General features: G+C 35.3%; 2 protein-coding genes across 4 annotated transcripts in view; both read right to left on the reverse strand.

Moving 5' to 3' along the window:
- Window positions 1–4,585, reverse strand: part of LOC140448159 (uncharacterized) — a 37,306-nt gene extending 32,721 nt beyond the window's left edge. The window contains exons 1-2 of one of the 3 annotated variants that reach the window (XM_072541260.1): window positions 4,421–4,585; window positions 1,145–1,408 (exon numbers count right to left, since the gene is read on the reverse strand). The gene's annotated coding sequence lies outside the window, so the exon portion shown is untranslated. Of the gene's footprint in view, window positions 1–1,144; window positions 1,438–4,420 lie in introns of all 3 variants that reach the window. The other 2 variants (XM_072541261.1, XM_072541259.1) reach the window with 2 other exon arrangements.
- Window positions 4,586–11,318: 6,733 nt separating this feature from the next.
- LOC140448158 (uncharacterized) overlaps window positions 11,319–24,073 on the reverse strand; it is a 50,119-nt gene continuing 37,364 nt past the window's right edge. Inside the window, exons 8-10 of the mRNA XM_072541258.1 lie at window positions 20,330–20,461; window positions 16,130–16,395; window positions 11,319–12,247 (exon numbers count right to left, since the gene is read on the reverse strand). Of these exons, the coding sequence (XP_072397359.1) occupies window positions 11,383–12,247; window positions 16,130–16,395; window positions 20,330–20,461 (1,263 nt within the window). The 3' untranslated portion in view covers window positions 11,319–11,382. The remainder of the gene's footprint in view (window positions 12,248–16,129; window positions 16,396–20,329; window positions 20,462–24,073) is intronic.

Raw genomic sequence — 24,073 nt, forward strand, 5'->3', positions numbered from 1 at the left:
AACATTTTAAAATTATTTTTAATTCTAAACAAAAATAATTCTGTCAAAAATAAACATATTTTACGCTCGAGTAAAAATCACATTTTTTAAAACACTTTATATACAACTAATAAAAGTTGATATCTGATGATATATAGTATAAATCAGTATATATATAACTGTTTGTATGAGAAAATAAAATTGCTTTTAATATTTTCCTTAGAATTTCTCATCATATTTTCTTAAGTTTAAGCGAAACGAAAGAAGTAAATAGACATCACTTTGAAGTATGTTAAACGTCACTTTATGTTTAAATGAACTACTGTAGAGGTATATCGCATTAAACATTTTGTATAAGAGTATAATGTTTGTATTGAAAAATAAAGCCGGTGTTTCTACTATTTTCCTTATAATTTCATCATATTTTCTCACCTATTAGACCTTCCTACGATTTCAAATATTTAAAAACCAAAATTGCCAAATCGATTCAGTCATTATAGATTTATTACAAAAAAAGGTATAAAAACATAAAATGATGTCATTTTATGATATTTTATAACTACATGAACAAATGAACTAAAACTGTAGAAGTGAAGTCGAACAAAGCATTTTAAATTTACAATTAAAAAAAAAAATAATGGTCATTCATCGAGACCAAAAATATCCTATCTCCTAAGTCAGGGGTCACCAATTATATTCTGTAAGGGTCCGTTTCGAAAACCTACTACACTTCTGTGGTCCGTATACTCAGCACTAAACCAGGCAGTGGCGTAACCGGGGGGGGTTACCCAGAAACCCTCCAGTAGTTGTAACCCCCCCCCCCAGCCCTTCAGGAGATCATCCTCGTTACGTGGTTGAAACCAGGCAACTAGGCCACCTCGTTTAGAAAGGGGTACATTAGTTTAATTAAATTCAAAATTAATGATTACAATAAGTCTAAAACTAAAACTCCTTACAAAATTAAACTATTATTGAGAAAAATGACACTTTTAATTTTGTACAACTTGTCTGAAATTTGGAGTGAGGTTAGTGCAACTGATTCTCATTAGGCAGCCGAGATGTTATCTGTCAACCGAGATCTGTACCGATTTTTAATAAAGTTCCTTTTTGGAAAAGCGGCGTCGAACACATAAGTTGAGCCAAACATAGTACACAGTTTCCTTGCCAAAGATTTTAGTTCTGGATATTTTTTGTCACATACATATTTAATCCAAAATTTGTCCCAGGCAAGCGTTTCTGGAACTTGAGTATATACCTCCTTTAATGCGGAATATTCCTAATACTCGATCATTTCCATCTGAAGGGCAGCTTTGTTACTCTTAAAAACGTCTGCTGCTTCGCTGGTTCGTACACTATTAGGCTTGAGTGAAAAACTGTTACTTAACAGTTGCACAACATTTTGTGTTGACAGCTTCTCTATTGTAGTTTGCTAAAAGATTATTTTTAGATGGGTACTACCTGAAATTTTGGAAAACCGTTTAATCGAAACATATTGTTTAGATTACCAGTATTTCTGTATATTATTAGTGCATTTTTAAAATGTAAAGATATTTATATATTTAGAATTGATTATAATTTTACACTATAATTTTATTACTATATTTTGAATTTAACGGCGGTCCGCAAAAAACAAGCTCACGGTCCGGATGCGGACCGCGGTCCGTCATTTGGTGACCCCTGTCCTAAGTAGCACCGACAAATACACTTTCACAAAATTTTATTGCAATCGTGTCAGTGGTTTTTAAATATTAGCTTGGACAAACACCGTGCCACGAGATTTTTATATACAGTGTGGAAACCACTTACGGAATAAAATTTTTATGTAACTACAGAATAACTTTTAAATTTAAATGTGCGCTTTTTAAACATAAATTTGAATGTACAGGGTGATCCACGCAAGTCTGGCATAGTCTATAATCTGTATTTTAAATGAAACACCCTATATATTTCTATGTTTTTAAAAGTTCCTTAACAACCTGATCTCAACGAACTATATCATGTAGGGTCTAATATAAATAATACAAGGTGAAATTTTGAAATTAAGTATAATTTTCGTCAAGACAATTAATACATAGAATACATGAGGTAATTGATTGGATTACATTAAAATAAATGCTCAAAATGTTCTCCTCTTTGTTGTTGGCAATAACACAGTCTCATATAAAACTCGTCCTTTCTTCGAGGTTCCGTCCGTCCTTCGTAGTTATCCTTTCTTTGAGGTCTACCATGCTAGTTGGTTATGTTGCATTTACTTTGTTCTTGAGAAAACCCTACAGAAAAAATCCAAAGGCGTAAGATCTGGCGACCTAGCTGGCCACTCAATAGTACCCCTTCGTCCAATCCATTTATTCAAGAAGATTTCATTTAAGTAATTTATCACCAATAAAGCATAATGGGGTGTTGCACCGTCCTGCTGGAACCAGACAGTTTCATGCGGTAGGGTCGGATCTATTGGATTGGGATATAAGTTAGCCAACTGAGGAAGAACATCGTCTCTTCTTCTTCTTCTTAAAGTGCCTATCCGTTCCGGACGTTGGCGATCATCACGGCTATCTTCACTTTGCTTATTGCAGCGCGGAAAAGTTCAGTGGTAGTCGTGTTATACCACTTTCGCAAATTTTGAAGCCAGGAAATACGTCTTCTTCCCGGTCCTCTCTTACCATTTACATGCTTAAATATTTTTCCGCTGTCAAATTACCATCTACAAATAGGACCAATAATATGATCCCCTATAATACCTGCCCAAATATTCAACTTTTGAGGATACTGAGTGTGTGTCTCACGCATCCAATGAGGATTCTCCGCTGACCAATATCTACAGTTTTGTCAGTTTACCTATCCGTTCAATGTAAATGTTGATTCATTAGAAAAAATAATTTTGCCAACAGCTATTTCATTTGTGTTAATTTTATCCATCATTCTTTCGCAGAAATCCATTCTACGATCTGGATCGTCTTCTGTTAGCTCCTGCACAAAAGTCAATTTATATGGATGAAGTTTTTCTTCATGGAGACACCTTAGGACAGTCGTGTGACTGACATTATTTTGACGTGCAATTTGAAGTGAACTTGACGTTGGATTATCTGCGACACTTAACAAAATATCCACTTTCACCTCATCTTCAATGAAGTTCGGTTTTCTTTTTAATGGTTTGACATGTCCAAGTTCTTTGAATTGTGTATAAATTTTAGACACATTACCTTGTACAATATTAGGCAACTGAGGATACCTCTGATTAAATAAATTTGCTATTTCAACTTGACTTCTACAATTCTCCCCGTAACCGATCATCATTAAAATCTCAATTCGGTGGGTCTCACTTAAATATTTTATTTTTATTTCTGCAAGAAATTAGCTTTTAATCAGGAATTTATTATTTTAATGTACAATGTCAACACACCAACAACTGATTCATAACAATCCGCATTACTTACCGATTTAGTTTAATTAGCAGATTATCTAGACCGTTTTTACCTATTCATGACAAAAAATGTTAACACGGTTACTAAACAGAAATTTTCCCCAATATACTGATACTTAGAGTAGAAGTGTATTGTCTGTATTTAGCTAATTTAAAATTGAAAACGTTATAAATTATTAATTTCAAAATTTCACCTTGTTTATTCATTATAGACCCTACATGATATAGTTCGTTGAAATCAAGTTGTTAAGAATCTTTTAAAAAAATAAAAATATACAGGGTGTTTCATTAAAAATAAGGATTATGGACTATGCCAGACTTGCGTGGATCACCCTGTACATTTAAATTTATGTTTAAAAAGCGCACATTTAAATTTAAAAGTTAACGTGTCCCAGAGTTTTTTTATTATTTTCTATAATAAGGACACAAACAATTTTATTCCATAAGTGGTTTTCACACTGTATAAAAATTTATATGTTACGGTTAAACCGCGAATGTCGGATAATACTAGAATGACCCGGATAGAGTTAGAATTATCCAAGTATAGTGGATAAAGCTGTATATTTATGAATATTTCGTTGTATTCTTGATTTATCCGGGCAATACTATATTATCCTGTTCACCGTTTCTAATTTGGAGTAAAACTGAATATCATTTTTATCGCTGTTTTAGTTATATCAAGTTTTCAATGCTTACTTAGTTATATCTTTTGGAAAATAATTATGTAGTTTATTCTTGATAAAGAAAAGAAACCAAGTAAAATTTACACTTAGTAGTATTATTTATACTATTTAAAGTTAAAAAATGTACTGCTTTATAAATTTGACATTGGGTATATCTGATTCATCCAGATAAATCAAGAAGTTAACAATCTCCTTTGCCTTTTATCCAGTCAAATTGGATAATAGGCAAAGTTTAATTCAATTTAGGGGTTTACCCCGATATATATATATATATATATATATATATATATATATATATATATATATATATATATATATAGAAATTAAATTTACTTACTTTTATTTACATCTACGTGGAACTAAATGGCATCTTTTAGGTAGCAAAATAATTTATCTAACTATCTTAGTAACTTCTCCGTTTTGATACGAATCAATAATTCTATACTTTTACTGTATACAAAATATGTAATAATCACTTATCTGTGTCTTGATATTTTTTTACATTACTTATCTACAAATCTATTTTAAGGACCCAACCCATCGCATAGGAGATTAACAAAACATTCGTCAATAACATAATCAATGGAAATAAAAAAATAAGTTTTACTGAAAATTTTCAAGAATATTTAAATCTCAACGCAGTTTCTGACCGAAAAATACGCAATTCTTTAACACTAGGTCATTGTTAAGCAAGTTTTAGAAAACAGTATGGGAATATTTTGAACCTAGGACGAGAATATTATTCTAGGACTGTCTGGGAAAATTTGTATACTGGAACACGACTGACGCATTTGACATTTCTTTAATTATAATATAATAGTAGATGTCAATTTTTTAAGGATGCACTTTTTATTATCTAATATTAAATGCGATTTCAGAAAAAATAGTGTGTGTATTACTGTACCCAATACTAAAAACATATTTTTGTACTGTTTTTACTACAATATAAAAAAAATAAATTACACACAATTCGTGTAATTTGAGACTTGTTAAAATACTCAGTAACTATTCGAACAGTGTGAGGCCATGCATAAATGTTGCGTCGTCTCCAAGAATAACCATAAACGGTAAAACATGGTCTTCTCGAACCTGTGCCAGGTACCTATTTGCAGATTATGTCCCATTCTCGATAAAGACTAACTCCGTGCCAGCATCAAACGACATGCCTTCCCATGCCAAATTAATACTTACAATTTCAACGCAATTTAAATATTAAACCTAGAGCTAAGATTAATACTATTGCAGGAATTAATATTAAATTCAACAGTCTTCCGGGTTGAACCGCGTCGAGCTTTCGACATCCTCTTCGATGTCTTCTTCAGGACCTCCGAGGTCTTAGTCTCCCGAACCCCCTGACACTACTACACTAGTCACTAATCAATGCACTACTGGTGCTGGAAATAGAGGACGGGTCATTTACATCGTCGTTGGTGACGTGGTTTGGCTGGCGATTGGCATGGGGGTTAGTATGGGGATTGGCGCGAACATTTCTGATAGTAGGATTTTGATTGACGGGTGGAGCAAACGGTATTTTCTTTATGAGAAGTCTCCAATTTGAAGGTAACCTTATGCCGTCACCTCTTTTATTGGAGACATAAATGAGGAAAAAGAATTGAGGAATAAAGATCAATTATTTGTTCACAATTCCGACTCAATTTCAGCTCTAGGTCAACACCATCTTCATACAGGTCACAAAACTGATTTTGAAAACTCCAGAACCATAGCCCCCCTCCGCTTCTATAAACCAAGAATTATCCGAAAAGCCATAAAAATTAATAAAAGGCCAAATTGTCTTAATAAAAAAGATGGCGACATACGGTTATCTTCGACTTGGAGACCTCTCATAAAAAAAATACCATCCGCTCCACCCGTCAATCAAAATCCTACTGTCAGTAATGTTCACGCCAACCCCGCGCCAATCCCCACGATAACTCTCACACCAACCTCCACCCATACTACGTCATCATTGGCGGTATAAATGATCCTTTCTCGATTCCCAGAACCAGTAATGCATTGATTAGTGATCATCATCATCCAGCCTCAAGAGTCCACTGCTGAACATAGGCCTCTTCCTCATGTTTCCAACCCCGTCTATCTTGCGCCGCTCTTATCCAGTTTTTATTGAGTCTTCTTAAATCGTCAGTCCATCTTGTAGGTGGTCGACCGACGCTTAGCTTGTCTTCCCTTGGCCTCCATTCCAATAACCTCTTTGTCCATCGCCCATATGTCATTCTGGCTATGTGTCCTGCCCATCTCCATTTTAGTCTGGCTATCTTCTCGATGATGTCAGTCACTCCGGTTCTTCTCCTGATGTCTTCGTTGGTTATTCTGTCTCGCAGAGTTATTCCTAACATGGACCGCTCCATTCTTCTCTGCGTGACTCTCAGTTTGGTAGCTGCTGCTTTTGTTAAGGTAAGTGTTTCTGCTCCGTACGTCAAGACTGGGAGGACGAACTGATCAAATACCTTTCTCTTTAGGCATGTGGGCAGCTCACTTTTAAAAGTTTCTCTCAGTTTTCCAAATGCTGCCCACCCAAGGCCTATTCTTCTCTTCAGTTCATGAGTCTGGTTATCCCTGCCAATCATAATTTCATGTCCCAGGTATTTATATCTATCTATGAGTTCTATTTCTTTCCCACCAATACTGATGTTCTGGTTGGGTACCAAATTGGTCATGATTTTTGTTTTTTGTTTTTGTTTATTAGTGATCAGTGTAGTAGTATTCCCCGTATGACGGGGGTTTGTAGAGTTGTGTTATAGAGGTAGCACCTTTTATCGGAACGACCACATCGAGCGTCATAGACGGGAGATGGTTCTTGATAACTGGTCCTCATAAGACAGCTAACTCTCACTTATGGCTCCACGTGCCACACCCCGGGCAACTGCATTGGTCTGCAGGCTAAACTAAGTGAGGGTAGCCAGATATGGCGAAAATTCCACCGAGCGAGTAGAGCAAGGATGTAGAAGGCCGAGGACAACCACTACATTAAAGATTCCATTGAATAGTCCTAGTATAAAATCATATATGGTAATGCTCACAACCAAATACGATTCCGGAGTAAGTTCCCCAATCGGATCTCCGGGGGGGGGGGGGGGGACAGTTATGAGTACCTATGAAAAAGAAAAAGCAGCAAAACCACAATATTTAAAAATTTGCACATGGAATGTGAAAACTATGGCAAGGAGTGGAAAAATAGACAATGCCATTCAGGAAATGGAAAGAATGACCATTGACATAATGGGAATAAGCGAGATGAGATGTCTCGGAACAGGAAGCATTGACAAAAAAAGATCACAGAATATTCTACTCAGGGTCACTAGATGGAAAACTAGAGCATGGAGTTGGTGTGATAATAACGAGAAAAATTAGTAGATGTATTTTAAATTTTGTCCCAGTGTCCAACAGAGTAATACTACTGCAAATAAGAGCCAATCCAGTGAATGTAAACATAATACAAATATACGCTCCCACTGCAGATAAAGACGACGAGGAAGTAGAGACTCTCTACCAAAGCATAGAGGATATATTAGAGCGAATACCTAAACACGAAGTCAGCATCATAATGGGGGATTTGAATGCAAAACTTGGGGCCGAACGGAAAACGTCTCTAATCGGACCTTTTGGGTTAGGACAAAGAAACGAAAGAGGTGACAGACTAGAAATATTCGCAGAAGATAACAAGCTAGTGGTTCTAAACACATTTTATAAACTACCACCGAGGAGATTGTATACATGGAAGGCACCAGCAGATAAACCCCATAACGTAATTAGAAACCAGATAGATTATATATTGGTAAATAGAAGATTCAGAAACAGTTTTAAATCTGTCAAAACATATCCAGGAGCGGACATTGAATCTGATCACATACCTTTAGTGGGAATCATGGATGTGAGACTGAAGACAATAACGAAAAAGTCTAGACCTAACTACGACACGACAGCCCTGCAACATCCGGAATTTAAAAAGAAAGTGGGGGAATATATTAACAACCAAGTTAAACAACTAAAAGAAGAAAATAACATCCAACGAGAAATCAATCAATTCGAAGAAATAATTAAGAAAACTAAACAAGATCTGCTAAAACCAAACAAAGAAGAAATCTTGGATGACTCCAGAAATCCTTCACTTAATGGAACGCAGAAGGTTAATTAAAGGAAATAAAGATGAATATAAAAAACTGCAGGCTTACATCAGAAGAAAAATAAGAGAAGCTAAAGAAAAGAAGCTGTAGAGAAATGTAAAGAAATAGAAAGACTACAAGCCAAGCATGACAATTTTAATGTACACAAAAAGGAAAAAGAAATAACGGGTACTTTTAAAAAGCGAACACAAATGAAACTCATAGACACCAATGGAAAATTAATCATTGACACCCAAGAGATGAAAGACAAATGGAGAATATATTTGGAGACACTTTTTCAAGATCAAAGAACGGATTATAGGCATCCATTTTCAGAGAGGATGACGGGCCCGGACATACTTAAATCCGAGGTAGAAGAAGCAATAAAACGGATGAAAAGCAGGAAAGCCGTAGGGCCTGATAATATCGAAGCTGAATTTTTAAAACTCTTGGAGGAAGAAGGAATAAATTGGATCACGGCTGTCTTCAATAAAATATACAATACAGGAATCATCCCTGATAAATGGCTAGAATCAGAATTCATAGCGATACCTAAAAAACAGGGGACTAAAAAGTGCGAAGAATATCGAACAATCAGCCTAATGAGCCACATGTTGAAACTGTTTCTTAGAGTCATCCATGGAAGAATTTATAAGAAGTGCGAGGAACAAATATCGGACAGACAGTTCGGCTTCATTAACGCAGTGGGTACCAGAGAGGCACTTTTCGGAGTACAGGTACTGATTCAAAGATGCAGGGACGTTAACTGCGACGTATACGCGTGCTTAATCGACTATGAAAAGGCATTTGACAGAGTTCAACATCAAAAGATGATAAACATTTTAAAAGAAGCAGACCTGGATGACAAAGACCTCAGAATAATTTCAGAACTCTACTGGAATCAGACCGCATACATGAAAATTAACGGAGAAGAAACAGATCACATAAAAATACTACGTGGAGTTAGACAGGGATGTATCCTATCGCCGTTGATATTTAATATGTACTCAGAGAAAATTTTTAACGAGGCTCTTTACGGAATTGGCGAAGGCATCTTTCTAAATGGTGAAAGAGTAAACAATGTTAGATATGCCGACGACACCATGGTGATAGCAGATAGTTTAGAGGGACTTCAGAGGCTAATGGACAGAATAAACGAGTACAGTCAACAGTACGGACTAAACATTAATACCCACAAAACGAAACAAATCATTATCAGCAAGGAGAATATAAATGGGGCTCATCTATACATTAATGGGACGCAGATAGAGCGAGTAAAACAGTATTGCTACCTGGGAACCATTATAAACGAACGGTGGAGCAATATACAGGAAATAAAGTGCCGCATAGGAAAGGCAAGAACGGTCTTTAACAAAATGAGCGCCATCTTCAAAAGTCACAACATATCGCTAGATACAAAAATGAGACATTTGAGATGCTATGTTTTCTCTGTGTTGTTGTACGGGGCGGAGGCATGGACGCTTACAGACACCACTATTAAAAAACTTGAAGCATTTGAGATGTGGCTTTATAGAAGAATGCTAAGAATATCATGGACAGCAAGGATCACGAACAAGGAAGTTCTAGAAAAAATGAAGAAGGAACCAGAGATTGTGTTTACGATCAAACGCATAAAATTGCAATATCTGGGACACGTTATGAGAAATCAGCACCGTTACTCCCTGCTGCAGTCTATATTTCAAGGTAAAGTCAAAGGTAAGCGAGGACCCGGTAGAAGGAGAATATCATGGCTACGGAATTTAAGAACATGGTTTAAGAAAACCTCAACGGAGCTGTTTCGAGCCGCAGCGAGCAAGGTCATGATTGCCAATATGATTTCCAACATCCGAAACGGATAGGAACCAGAAGAAGAAGTAGTAGTATTTTATGGAGGCTCGGAAGACTGAGACCTCGGAAGACCTGAAGAAGACGTCGAAGAGGATGCCGACAGCTCAGCGCAATGTTAATCGACGTGGTTCAACCCGGAAGACTGTTGAGTTTAATATTAATTCCTGTAATAGTATTAATCTTAGCTCTCTGTTAGGATTCGACTAGTTGTTTATTTTGTACTCAGTCAGAGGCCTCTTAGCCAATAAATCAAAATTTGTCTTAACTCTATTATCATTCATAGTGCTATCTGATATCTCGTATGTAACTATACGTTCATTAATAATGAAGATGTTGTGTAGTGCCCTTTTGGTAGTCGCGTTGTTTGTTTTTTTAATCTTAATATATTCGTTATATCCTTCTCCCTCATTTACTATGTCGCATGTTAGGATTCGATCAGTTGTTTGTTTTGTACTCAGCCAGAGACCTTCTTCAAGTGAATAAATCAAAATTTGTTTTATAGCAAATTTATTTTCACCCATATTGACATCTTCTTCATATAGTCCTATTTCACTGTTAATTGTCTAAATTATACGGACTTAAACCAGTTATCTGCAGTTATATTTCGACTAGAACCATAGATGGGTTTACATAACTGCAAAACAGCTTGAGTTGGAGCTGATAATTGTTTTTCATCTGCTGTTAGTACTTGACCATCACTACCTCTTCCCGAGTAATATACGCGTTGAATAGAGAATAGATATGATGTACGAGCGTCACATAAGGCCATAATTTTGATGTCGTATTAATTAGGCTTGTTTGGCATATATACTTTAAATCTGCATCTGCCTCGAAATCGATATTTTTACCGATTAAGCCTAGGCAATGACAGGCAGAACAGCATGAGATATGTCAATAATATTAATCTTAGCTTGTACTAACCGCGAAATCTAGAAGCCTTTCAGAACATATATAAACAGGGTTCACGTAGACCGTATGATAAAATACACTTTATGAGACGAAGTAATGTTTAACAAATGTTTCACTTCTCTCGTACTTTAGTGTAAGAGAGTTATTCTACTCGTGCGAGTATATAAATGGATTTTCAAAGTGCTAAAGTATTATTGCAATTGTGAAATTTCAATGTGATTTAAGTTTCTTGTTTGTCATGAAATTTTGGGAATCTTAAAATGATCGAAAATGAAATGCGACACTTATTTTAAATTAAAAAATGCAGAATTCGTTGAAAGATAGAGTTTGAGGAAAAATAAAGAAAACATATGCAAAACTAGTTTTTCTTCTTGTGTATAAGTTTTTTTTAAATATATAAAATACATGTTAATAATGATTGTTATGGTTGTGTAAAATAATTTCCTCCACAAATAGTACAAGAAACCGTATTAGTGTTTCTGGACGAATGCTCGTCCCTTCTTCCAATAGCTTCATCTCTGAGCTGTCGCTGAGCTATTCTATTTAGTAACCACGCTTCCAAATAATCCTTGATATTAACAATAAATTCACCAGCTTCATGACAAATTTTAACCATTCTGCTAAAAATCCATCTCCTCCTTTCAGATGGATCTACCGGTACTTGTACGAAGTACAGTTCATAGTAATGGGGATTCCCAGTACTGCGCCATGTAGTGTATCTCTGAAGAACCGTTGATGCTTGTCCTGCGAAGTATTCCATTACAGCGACCATTATTTCTTGATGTGCTGAGTTACCAAATGTTTCCTTAACTATACGATTAAAATATTTCAAGAGAAGTTCTATGGCCCTTTCTACTAATTCCATTATCATGCATTGGATATCATTTGAGAATATGCTAGTTAAGGTGAAGGCAAATCCAGCAAATACTTCAACATTAGGTATAGACCAATTATTTAAAGAGAAATTATCAATCATAGAATTAGTATCACTTATTGATATGTGCGATTCTGTATGCAAATTTGACAAAAAAGCTCTTGCACGTTCATTGTTCATTCCTATAAATTCATTCATGTTGATCGTTAGACCATTTAGTGTTATTTCTCCTCCATTTGCGGAGAAACGAATACCATTTCTATTCATCAACCTATTATTTCTTGTAAGAACTGCAAATACATCGTCTTTATTTGCAATATTTCGTATCGTCTTGATAACTTCCGCCCTTCCTTGTACTTGATTACCTTCGTTTTGCCTAATTGTTTCTTTCATAAGTTTGTTAAAGGTTTTCCTAAAAAAATAATTATGCATTAATGAACTACATATTAAAAGTACAGTACGAGTAATTTTAAACTGTTTCTAGTAAAAGAAAAAATGGGGACGGAAGTTAAAAATACCGAATTCGAGACTATTATATCATATAAACTTGAAGAAAACAATTAGACAAGACGTGAAGAACATGTCAAACAGCAAATTGAATTGGACAAAATCGAAGATAACGTCAAAATACTAGAAAAAATGTAGGAAACATTAAAACTAATTCCTATTACCTAATAAACGGAAAGAATCCCAGTGGTTGGCTTGTATAAGATCGGGCAGAGTGAGTATGCTTAGTATCAGGAATAGTTTCACCCCCAAGATCTTTTGCTTCTTGGATAGCTCGTGAACTGTATATTTATTTCTTCTATAAGGTTAGTTGAAGGTAACTGCAAGCTCAATGGTCTAATTGGCTTACCTTCAAGGGTTGCTAAGTATTGTCTGTTTAATTAAATTCACCACATCCTAAAGACCATAATAGACACTACCCGGACTACAATACGTTTAAGGTTAGTTACTAGTACATGATTTATTTGCAACTCTCTTATAAATCTCAACACTCTCGTGTCTTATAGTAGGCGTAGTGGATAAACATTGTATTATTACAAACAAATATACTGCAAAAGAAATAGGGTGCTTCATAAGAGGTCAAAGAACGGAGGTAAATGAACTAATAGAACCAAAACACATAGAAAAGGATACGTGGATTGACTACCTAAAAAAGCTCTATGCAAAGGAAGAACAAACGACGCTAGAACTGGAAACACCAGAAATTACTACAAATGAACAACTTAATATAATTGTACAGGAAGTTCGGAAAATACTTGAAAACCCGAAGAACAGAAAAGCAGCAGGTAAAGACGGGATATCAAACGAATTACTGAAATATTGTGGAGCAGTAATGACCGAACAATTATTAATAAATTTATAAAACACAATAAAATACCGGAAAATGGAGAAGGAAGATAAAAAAGGAGATAAAAACCAGCCAGAAAACTACAAAGGTATAAACTTGTTAAATACTAAGATAAAACTAACAACTAAAATTTTACAAGTGCTAATAAATCAGAGGATAAGTTTAGCAGATGCACAACAGGGTTTTCGTAGTGGAAGATCGTGTACAGATACAATATTCGTTATAAAGCAAATTACTGAGAAATCACTAGAGTATAATAGACCATCATTTCAGTGTCTGATTGACCTAAAGAAAGCGTTTGACAGGGTAAGACTCAAAGATGTACTCCATCTTCTGTATAATAGAGAAGTTCCCCTAAATATTATAAAAACTATCGAAAACATCTACCAAAATAACAAAATGGAAGAAAAGAGGAAGAGGCAGTTATAAAACAATGGAAAAAACATTTCAAGAATCTGTTATGAATTTTAAAAATCCGTAAAGAAGAAAAATAATAAAACAGAAGTCAAGAGAGGCCCTAAATAAAATTTAAAATAACAAAACAGTAGAACATAATAAAATCACTGTAAAAACCCTTTGGTATTTGTCTGGATTGACTAAATCAAATTTAGTAGTGGTACATTTTTGCAAAATGTACCACTACTAAAATAATGCTAAAAAACTATAAGTTGTATTTACAGAACAACTATCTCTAACACAGGCCATGATTTTTGGTGTTTTGAGTTTGACATGTGTCAGCTAATACGGGTACGCTAATTTTGAATAGGTATTGTGAGATATTATATCCTAGCGCAAACAAATACCTTATTGATATTTCGTAAATTGCATTAAAATTATTTCTTTAAAATACTTGATAGATCGATAGAAAATATTTTAATAAATTATTATGTTAATTTCATTTGAATGGCAACACTGCAGATGCCGTCAACTTGACGGCATCGACAGTTGTGTATTGCGTAAATAGAGTTAGTTAGCGTCAGTTGTTTGTATCATCGAGTTTTATTTTGTTTTATGAGTGTTTATCGCGCCATAATGTCATCACGAAAGTATAAGAACAGTCCTGATATATTTTGTTACGTGTGTGGTGATTTAACAATAGGAAAGTATCAACGAAACATAACAGACTTTATAAAGAAAGCTTATCACACGTACTTTGGTGTAAAGCTTGGTGATCAGGACAAACCTTGGAATCCACACAAAGTGTGCTTTCAGTGTGTCGAACTACTGAGAAAGTGAACAAAAAGTACACGTAACTCTTTACGCTTCGGCATTTCTATGGTATGGTGGGAACCAAAAAACCATGGAGACGACTACTACTTTTGCTCCTGCGATATCAAGGGTTTCAATTCAAAAAATAAACACAAAATTCAATATCCTGATTTACCTGCTGCTAAACGACCTGTATCTCATGGTCCAGGAATCCCTATTCATCCACCTTTTCTTCACACCATCCAAACGCAATCATCAGATGAAAGTTCAGACAGACGAATTCAATTCTGAGATAGACCGACCTCAAAAGATTATCCAAGCTAAACTAAATAACTTAGTGAGAGACTTGGGCCTATCGAAGAATGATGCACAAATTTTAGGATCACGATTGAAAGATAAAAATCTATTAGTTCCAGGTACCACATTTTCGTGGTATAGGCATCGCGAAAAAGAGTTCGCGGAATATTTTTCTCAAGAGGGCTCACTGGTGTATTGTCATAATATTCCTGAAGTAGTCATGAAACTGGGAGCTGACAACTACGATTCCACATCATGGCGGTTATTTATTGATGCTTCTAAGAGAAGTCTGAAGGGTGTCTTGTTGCACAATGGTAATACTTATGCCTCAGTGCCTGTTGCTCACTCTGTGCATCTCTCCGTTGCTAAATAAAATAAAGTATAGCGAATATTGTTGGCAATTCTATGGAGATCTCAAAATAATATTCATGCTTTAGGTTAGCAGTCTGGAATCACAAAGTATCCATTTTTTTATGTGAATGTGACAGTCGAGCACGAAATTTACATTACTTTAAGAAAGAGTGGTCACTCGGAGAAATACGTTTATCGGGACAAAAAAATGTGCAACGTGACACACTAGTTGACCCAAAATTAGTTCTTTTGCCTCCTCTTCACATAAAGTTAGGATTAATGAAACAGTTTGTCAAAGCTTTAGATAAACAAGGTGACTGCTTTAAATATCTGTGCGACAAATTTCCTGCACTTTCTGAAGCTAAACTTAAAGAAGGAATTTTTGTAGGCCCTCAAATTCGAACCTTAAAATCGGACAGATTGTTCGAGAATAGAATGGCCCAGGATCAATCTTAAGCATGGAGTTCTTTCGTAGAGGTAATAGATGGTTTCCTGGAAAACAACAAGTCTCCAAACTATAAAGAAATTGTAGCCAACATTATAATATAACAACATTATAAAAAACTGGGATGCAATATGAGCGTCAAACTTTATTTTCTAGATTCCCACGTTGATTATTTTTCCGAAAATCTTGGAACTGTCAGCGAGGAGCAGGGAGAAAGGTTCCGTCAAGATATAAAGGAGATGGAGAGACGTTACTAAGGAAGATGGATATAAGAATGATGGCTGATTACTGCTGAACCTTGAAGGGAGACTCGATCACAAAAATCCATAAAAAGAAGACCACAAAACGCAGTTTTCATGGAAAAAGAGAACGGTTTTATTCAAAAAAAAAATTGTCTAACGTAGATTATATTGAATTCTTTTTTTTAAGAACAACTCAATTTTGCAGTGTAATTTTGTATTAAATAAAAACTAAGTACAGATTCGTGATAAGCGCATCTTATTTACTATAGGACACCTATTAAACTTAAAACACTGTTTAATGGAAAAAAATGTAGACCTGTGTAATGTTAATATTGTGATATTTGAATTCGATATATTTATAGAATGTAGAGCATGATGAAAATAAAAGATACGCACCTGTGTCTGTTAGATCTCAAGGAGTCATGATAATCTTCTAAAACCCTACCCTGTGTTTCGTCTATCATTTGTCCAACAGTTCTGAAGTTATATACTGCATTTCCAAAGAACAATACTGATGAAGACAATTGTAATATTGTCAATGCGGAAGGAGCCTGGTTATGGTTTATCCACATATCAAAGACATCGTAGCTGGAGTTTATGATGCCAATACCACTAATTCCTATGTTTGCAACACTAATCGCATTAACTGCCAATCCAACTCCCTGAAATTAAGATACTACAGAGATATTACCAAAAACTAATTTTAAATATTCCTGTTGTTCTGTGGGTTCAGAGATTAAGTGAAGCAAGACGTGATAAAAACTAACTTTATTTAACTCAAAAACTCACTTAATCACAAATATCAAAATTAGTAATTAAATGAATAATTATCGTTTAGAACAATTCGCACTGATGCGTAGAATTGTCAATACTAATACTCAAAGCCAGCTTCTGCTGGCTTATTTAATAAGAAGGAAATGGAAAACAGCTCTGGAAAACAGTATTGTAACGATGTGTATCGCCTCCGTCCTATCAGCGCTCCATACACACGAACTCCCACCAAAAGTTTCTCTTCTAACGACACACTCTAGAGGAGATCGACGATATAAAACAGCATATTCCACAAGAGAGAATAGAGTTCCGCTCTAGGGAACTCCACCGTGCCTCTGAGTGTTGATTGGAGGCCAACCGTCCGGAGTTCCGTCTTGTTCCGGAGTGTTCATCTGATAACAACTCCACTGGCCCTAAGGTATTGACTGAGGGCCAACCGCTTCTGTTAGAGTGTTGATCTAGTAACAGTTCCGTACCCTGTCTTGGAGTATTGATCTGAGACAGACCTATTCTTTCCCGTGACTAAGTACTGATTAGTCGATTTCCGCTCCTCGCCGGACCGAGTGTTGATCGTACCGTTCCATCTCTATTCCTTTGACCCATCCTTTCCTATCTTCGCCGCGTGTGTATTAACCTTCTGAGGCCTAGTTTCACATATAAACAACATAAAAATCAAAACATTTCTAGTGACGCCATCTTACGTACTTTATTCTAAACTTATCAACTAGTACCAAAGAAAACTACTTTACTTTCTTAATGTTGGGGACCTGTATAAGTAACTGTGAAATATATTAGGTTAAAATAGTGTATAACAAATGAAGCATGAAACATGGCCTAACGTCCTAGTTCAAGACGTAAGTAGTCATAAAATATTAAGGTCATCATATACTTTTTATACATATTTTTATATGTGTTGTGTATCTAAATGATCAGTTTTTGCTACCCGATATTTATTTTGTAAATTCATGAGGACATATTTTGAATGTGGCAGGTAACAGTTGTATGTCATACAGGTATTAAGTAGGGTCTTAATGTAAACTAACAATTTTGTACGATTTTCAACAACGTAACAAATGTTTTATTTGTTACAGCACTAACTCAACAAGAACTTAAAGAGCTTCTTTACGAATCGGATCTAAACCTTTCCAATGAAGAAGACCCCTTATTTGTACCGCCAAAATCAGATAACCACACTTTTTTTAATTCTTCAGATAACTCGGATACCTCAGAAGAAACCTCAGAGATATTCTCAGAGTCAGTATTATCATTCTCATCGTCACTAACACAAGAAACATGTACGTCTCGTAGATCTATCGGAGTAGGTTGTAGTCGTCGTGCCAGAACAAGAATAAGACCTAGTAGAGGTCGCCGTAATGGTACTCCAGTACCACTACCAGTTTTAACTGATGCATGGACCGGTAATTTCTCTCTTCTAGAAATACCCTTTTACACGTCAAGGTAAACCGCATATTGGAAACCATGACTGTAGCAACAAATAGAACATACCTTGAAAGAAAAGGAACAGAGCTAAAATTGACAAGTAAAGAGTTAAAAACATTCATTGGTGTCCTATTCGTTATGAGTGCTATAGAGCTCCCAAAAATTAAAATGTATTGGCCGAGAAAGTATGGTGTCCCAATCGTCAAAAATGCTATGACGCCAACCCGATTTTTTATAATCAGAACATCTCTAAAGGTTGTTTTTGATGATGAAATCGATGAGTAACAAAGAATAAACAAAATTTGGAAAGTCTTACCTCTGTTCAACAGTACATTAAATGGTTGTCATGTTCAAATAAGATCTGATGATATAAATATAGATGAAATGAGAATACCTTTCACCGGTCATTGCGGAATTCGTCAATACTGCCCAGGGAAACCAAATCCTGTTGGTATTAAGGTTTTTGTACTTGCCATTCACAATGCGTAAGTATGCGATATGATTGTATATTAGGGTGATTCAACATTCTCAGAGCTTACAGTCCAGAAATATGGCTTGGGTAAATTAGCAATTCTTAGTTCGTATGAAAGTCTTGTTCCTCGTTATTGTATTTACTTCGATCGCTATTTTACGACAATGAAACTTGCTGATGTATTACTAGAAAGAGGTTTCCACGCGACAGCCACGATTGTAAATAAGAGAGTCCCTCGGAATTGTACCTTTTCTCCAGAAAAACAGTTCATGAAAAATCCAAGAGGTACATCTGAAACGAAGATTCGGGGTGATGGAAGCATTGCCATAACTCGCTGTTTAGATAACAAACCTGTTACGATTCGGGTCAACAAACCATACTGCTAACAACCCAGATCAATGCAGAAGATGGCCAAAACTTAAAAAGGAATACGAAATGGTTAATAGACCTGAGGTGATTAAGAACTATAATCAGTTCATGGGTGAAGTTGACCTATTTGACAGAATGTTGGCAGTCTGTCCGGCACAAGCACGTACAAAAAAGTGGACAATTCGTTTCATCAGCCATATGCTAGATTTAGAGGTTTGCAACTCTTGGTGTCAATACAGCGTAGTACAAAAGGAAAAACATGTACCAGCCAAAAACATTCCTCAACTGAGATTATTCAAATTAGAAATGCTAGAACAAATGATTTTCTTCCGATTCTTAGACCTGTACCGACTACGAAGACCAGGAGCCAAAACATAAAAAACGAAGAGTCCAAATTTAACCCATTGAAGTTAAACGTCTTCATAAGGCTGAACATTTAGTGGACTATGCTGATAAACAAAATAGACGCAGAAAGGTCAATTGTAAAAATACTACAACTGCATTTTGTATAAAATGTAAGATAGTTTTATGTAGTACACGGAAACGAAATTGTTTTTTACAGTTTCATACCAAAGACTAAGTTCTAATACATTGTTCTGAAGCTATTTTTTTGTGGCATTTTAAAGTAATTACTATTTAGATGGGAATAAGCCACAATTATAGGTTAAAGTATGTTTATTGACGTTTCAATTTCCACTTCGGAAATCGTTCTCAATTTTATACGGAATACTTCAAATTTTAATGACAATTCAGCGTGTGGCAAAATTGTTTAAAGTGTTGCCGCTTTTTTGGAGTAAGAATTTTGTTTATGTTTTAATTTCTTACACAATTTGATCATAATATAATAAGAAATTGTATTTATAAATACATATTAAATTTAGATTAACAGCTTTAAAAACAAATTATTGTTGTGTATTGTGATTGTGCTATGCCAAAACAAATAAATAGTCTGTAGAAAGCTGATAAGCTTTCATATAAGATAGATTATTTTGAACAAGAAATAATGGCGGGACGTTTTTACTATTAATGCTCTAAAAGAGCTAAGTTTAAAATTTAGAATATATAATTTTGTATTAAAATGTTTTCTTATGTATTTTAGTGTGTTGCAGTAATCTTAAAAGTGTATTTACTGTTTGTATAACAGTTTGACAAATAGTTGACATTTTAAAAACTCCTTACTTACTAACTATTCTGATGTTTTGGCAACGCTGTGGGGTTCTGACGTCGTAAATCTTGAATGACGTGCAATCATTTTTATATGAATAATTCTATACATAAATGTGTTTTCTGGCTATATCAATATATTTGGATGATGCAATATGTGGGTGTTTTTTGAGAAAGAGTCACAAACGTGCGATTTTTTATCACTATCAGATAGTACAAGTATTAGAACCATATCAAGAATACCTAAGAATTGTTTGCAAGAATCACAGAACCAACTAGTATGAATATATTATAATTACAGGTGGTTTATGTGAGTACAACGTTTTAAAACACGTTTGTGATAATGATTAATAATGATAAATAAGAGTGACTATATTTACCTGACCAATATTAGCTCCACGTGAAATTAATTGAGAAACAGCCATATTTGCTCCCGCTCCAACAAATCCCAAAGATCCAGCCAGAATATTAATATATATTCCTCGTGCTTCTGAGTTAAAAATACTTAAATTCTGCAATTAATAATTATCTTAATAATAAAATCTTAATATTACGATACAACAAAAGAAAAACTGTTTGATAAGAAGAATTTTAAGCTTTATACTTGAGTAAAAATCATTGATATCCCTTGTCAGGTTCTGTTTGTTGCATATGAAATCTCTACATTGTAAAGATAACATAAAGAATGTACCTTCTAGTGGAGGGATAGGGGAGAGATATGGCCAAAATGAGCTGCTTTTCTTCGCTTAACTGTTTCAAATAGTTACTTATTTTTATTCATTATTTTCAACACTTGATCATTTGATACTACTTTGAAAATATCATGGTATTCTCAATAATCAGTACAATCATATCTAAAAAGAATCTAGATAAGTATAGTTCTTTATCATGTATCATATATAATGTATCATTGAGTGGTACTCCTTCGAGTAGTGAGACTCAAGTCTCTATTACAGAATAATGCTTTCATTTTGAAGAACGTCCTCTATTTTTAATTTCGGTTCTAATTTCGCCTTGATCATTAGGATCCCATTTATCGTTTATGTAGCATTTTGTACTTAAACCTCTTTACTCATTCTATTATGATTTAATATTCATACTCTTTGTTGATGACCATACATTTTGTTTTCTTTACATTTATTTTAAGACCATCATCTTTAACTTCTGTTATTGACTTTATTTATTAGGAACTGTAACGCTTTCTCATTGGCAAGGACGAGCGTGTTGTCTACATATCGGATGTTATTAATATATTTTCCATCATTATCAACATTTTGGCTTTACAACCCTGTGTGAGTCCTAGCCTCCTCATGAATTTCTCTCCAGTCGTCCCTATCCATCGCCTTCCTCCGCCAAGCACGTATTCCCATATTTCTCATGTCTTCATCGATGTTATCAAGGAACCTTGTTCTAGGTCTTCCTATTCTTCTCTGATGAATGCATGCTATCAAGGAGCGTTTTTCTAGCAGGGTATTTTGTTCCATCCGCATTAAATACCCTATTCACCTCAGGCGTCCTGGTATATTCTATAAAGTACGAAGTTGTATCGTCTTCTCCACACTTCATTGGCATTCACCGCTCCATAGATTCGCCTTAGTACTTTTCTTTCGAAACATCCTAACATGTTTTCATTACTTTTTGTTAGAGTCCAGGCCTCTGAACCATATGCTAGGACATAGACGTATTATTGTTTTGTAGAGTTTTACTTTTTTATTTAAAAAAAGACAGACGACTTGCCCTAATTGCGGTAGTGCCGAGCACAAGAGCGCAGATTGTCCCCAGATAAAAAACCCAAAATGCCCAAATTGCAAAGGCACACATGCGGCATGGTCGCCACGCTGCCCAAAAAGGCAGGAGACCCCTTCCTCGTACCAAGAGGCAAAAGCTCTTAGAGCTGAGCGATGACTCACAACCACGCTGCTGATGAACATCTTGCCAGACAGGAGGGAAATTATAGCCAAATATTCCTCCGATCTATCGGGCCAAATGTTTGGGCACTCCATAGTGCCCACCGCTAGAAACAATAAGGCCGAAATGACCTTTACCCCCCTCCAGTAAGTTGTCACATTCGACTGTGTATTAGGGACAGTCAACTGTGCGGGAGTCGGTCGAAAAAGAGCACTAATTAAAAATCTATTATTCACACACAAAATACAAATCCCTTCCCTTACCGACACCCGCCTGAGAAATCCACCGAATTTCACTGGATAATCTACATACCACTTACCTAAAAGCCAGTCCACAACACTGGACATGAACTACCTGATGAGTATTTTGAAATTTTAGAATCATTCCCTATTAAATATCGCAGTTAACTACTGCATGCCAAAAACTCTGATAAAGAGCCGTTCCTATTGTATGGCTGGTAACCCCTGAAGTACCTCGTCTGACATGCGTGGCAAATTCCTCCCATATTCCTCTTGTGCGGTCCTTACCTGTCGTCCACACAGACACCTCACCTTCTGAACCCCAGCTTCTTAGTAGTCCACTACTTCTCCACCAAAAACTTCATTCATCACGTTTTATCATACCTCCATTACTCCGAAAAAAAAAGGAGTACCCCTTCCTTGAAGAGCTGCTAGCCTAAGGTAAAAACTCTGGATTGGATTGGATATAATTGAGGATTTAAGAAGGAGATTGAGCCCAAAATAGCATCTATTGGCCGTACAAATTCTGCAGTTTATCTTTATGGTAGTATTATTTTCAGTGTTAAGGAGCGCTCCCAGGTATACAAATTCGTTCACTGCTTCGATGACGTCGTTTTCTATAACAAGTTGGCGTAGGAATTGTGTTTGAGTGCTTATTTTCAGATACTTCGTTTTTTTGGTATTTATTATTAAACCAATTTTTGTAGCTGATTCTTTTAGTGCTAAATATGCCTGTCATACAGCGATTTCCGTTCTCCCTACAATATTCATATCATCAGCATAGGCAAGGATTTGCACTGATTTATTATATACTGAACCAATAGTTGCGATTTGTGATATACGTATTACTTTTTCCAGAGCCAGATTGAACAGTATAAATACAGGAGAGTGGGTTTCTCTGGCGCAGCCCGTTATTTATTTTAAAAGGTTCACACAATCTCCCCTGGATTCATACTCTATATGCAACTTTTTCAAGAATTAGTTTCGCTAAATTAACGTGATTTAAAAGTGATTTGGTATTCATAGCTCTTTAATTGCTTTGAACATTTCTCTTATACTTACAGAGTCGTAGGCTGCTCCCTAGTCTATAAATATGTAATGAGTATCTATGCCATATTCCAGTGTTTTATCTAAAATTTGTCTCAGGGTTGTAATCTGATGAATTGTCAAATATTGACGAATTGACGAATATGTCGATATGTGATCTGACTGGTCTTTAACTTTAAGAATCGTTGGTGGTTCCTCTTCACTCTCGTCTGTTCCGCTTACCTTAATTATTTTTTGTTGATGTTAACTTTCTTATAAAATGCTCTGAATTCTTTTTTTATTTTTTCTATATAATTAAGCTCCTTATTTAAGTAGTTTCGTTTTTTCTTTTGTGTATCCTCTTTTCTTCTCTTCTCTTTGTGTGGCAATTCTCTACAGTTGTTCTAGTTCCTCGTGTAAGCATCTTTTTCGTGTAGGCTTAATTTTTTTTGTGTTGCATTTTTGCATTCATTGTCAAACCAATCATTTTTACGGATACAATTTTCTCTTCCTATTTCAGCTTTTACTGCTGCTTTAAGATCTTCCTTTATTCTGATCCAGTAGGAGTCTATATCTGTCTGGCCTTCTTCGTTTATAATTTGATTCTTTAGCCTGTTGGTGATGTTTTCCGAGTACCGTTCTGCAATTGTCACATCTTTCAGCTTTTACACATTCCATTTTTTTTCTATCTATTTATCTATTCACCTTTATTCCTATTTCTATTGGTCTAAGGCCTCTCAGAAAATTGCTTCAGAATTAAAATTGAGTAGGAGTGGCGACAGTATACAGTCCTGTCTGCCTCCTTTGAAAATTTAAATGTCCGATGTTATTATATCTCCGACTTTTATGTGATCTGACTGGTTTTAGTATAAGTTCTTAATAATTCTTATATCTTTACCTTCTAACCAGTATTATTCAATATTATATAATTTGTTAATTAATAAGTATCAT

The sequence above is a fragment of the Diabrotica undecimpunctata genome, chromosome 8 (genome assembly GCF_040954645.1).
Source record: "Diabrotica undecimpunctata isolate CICGRU chromosome 8, icDiaUnde3, whole genome shotgun sequence".
In the NCBI taxonomy this organism is placed as follows: Eukaryota; Metazoa; Arthropoda; class Insecta; order Coleoptera; family Chrysomelidae; genus Diabrotica; species Diabrotica undecimpunctata.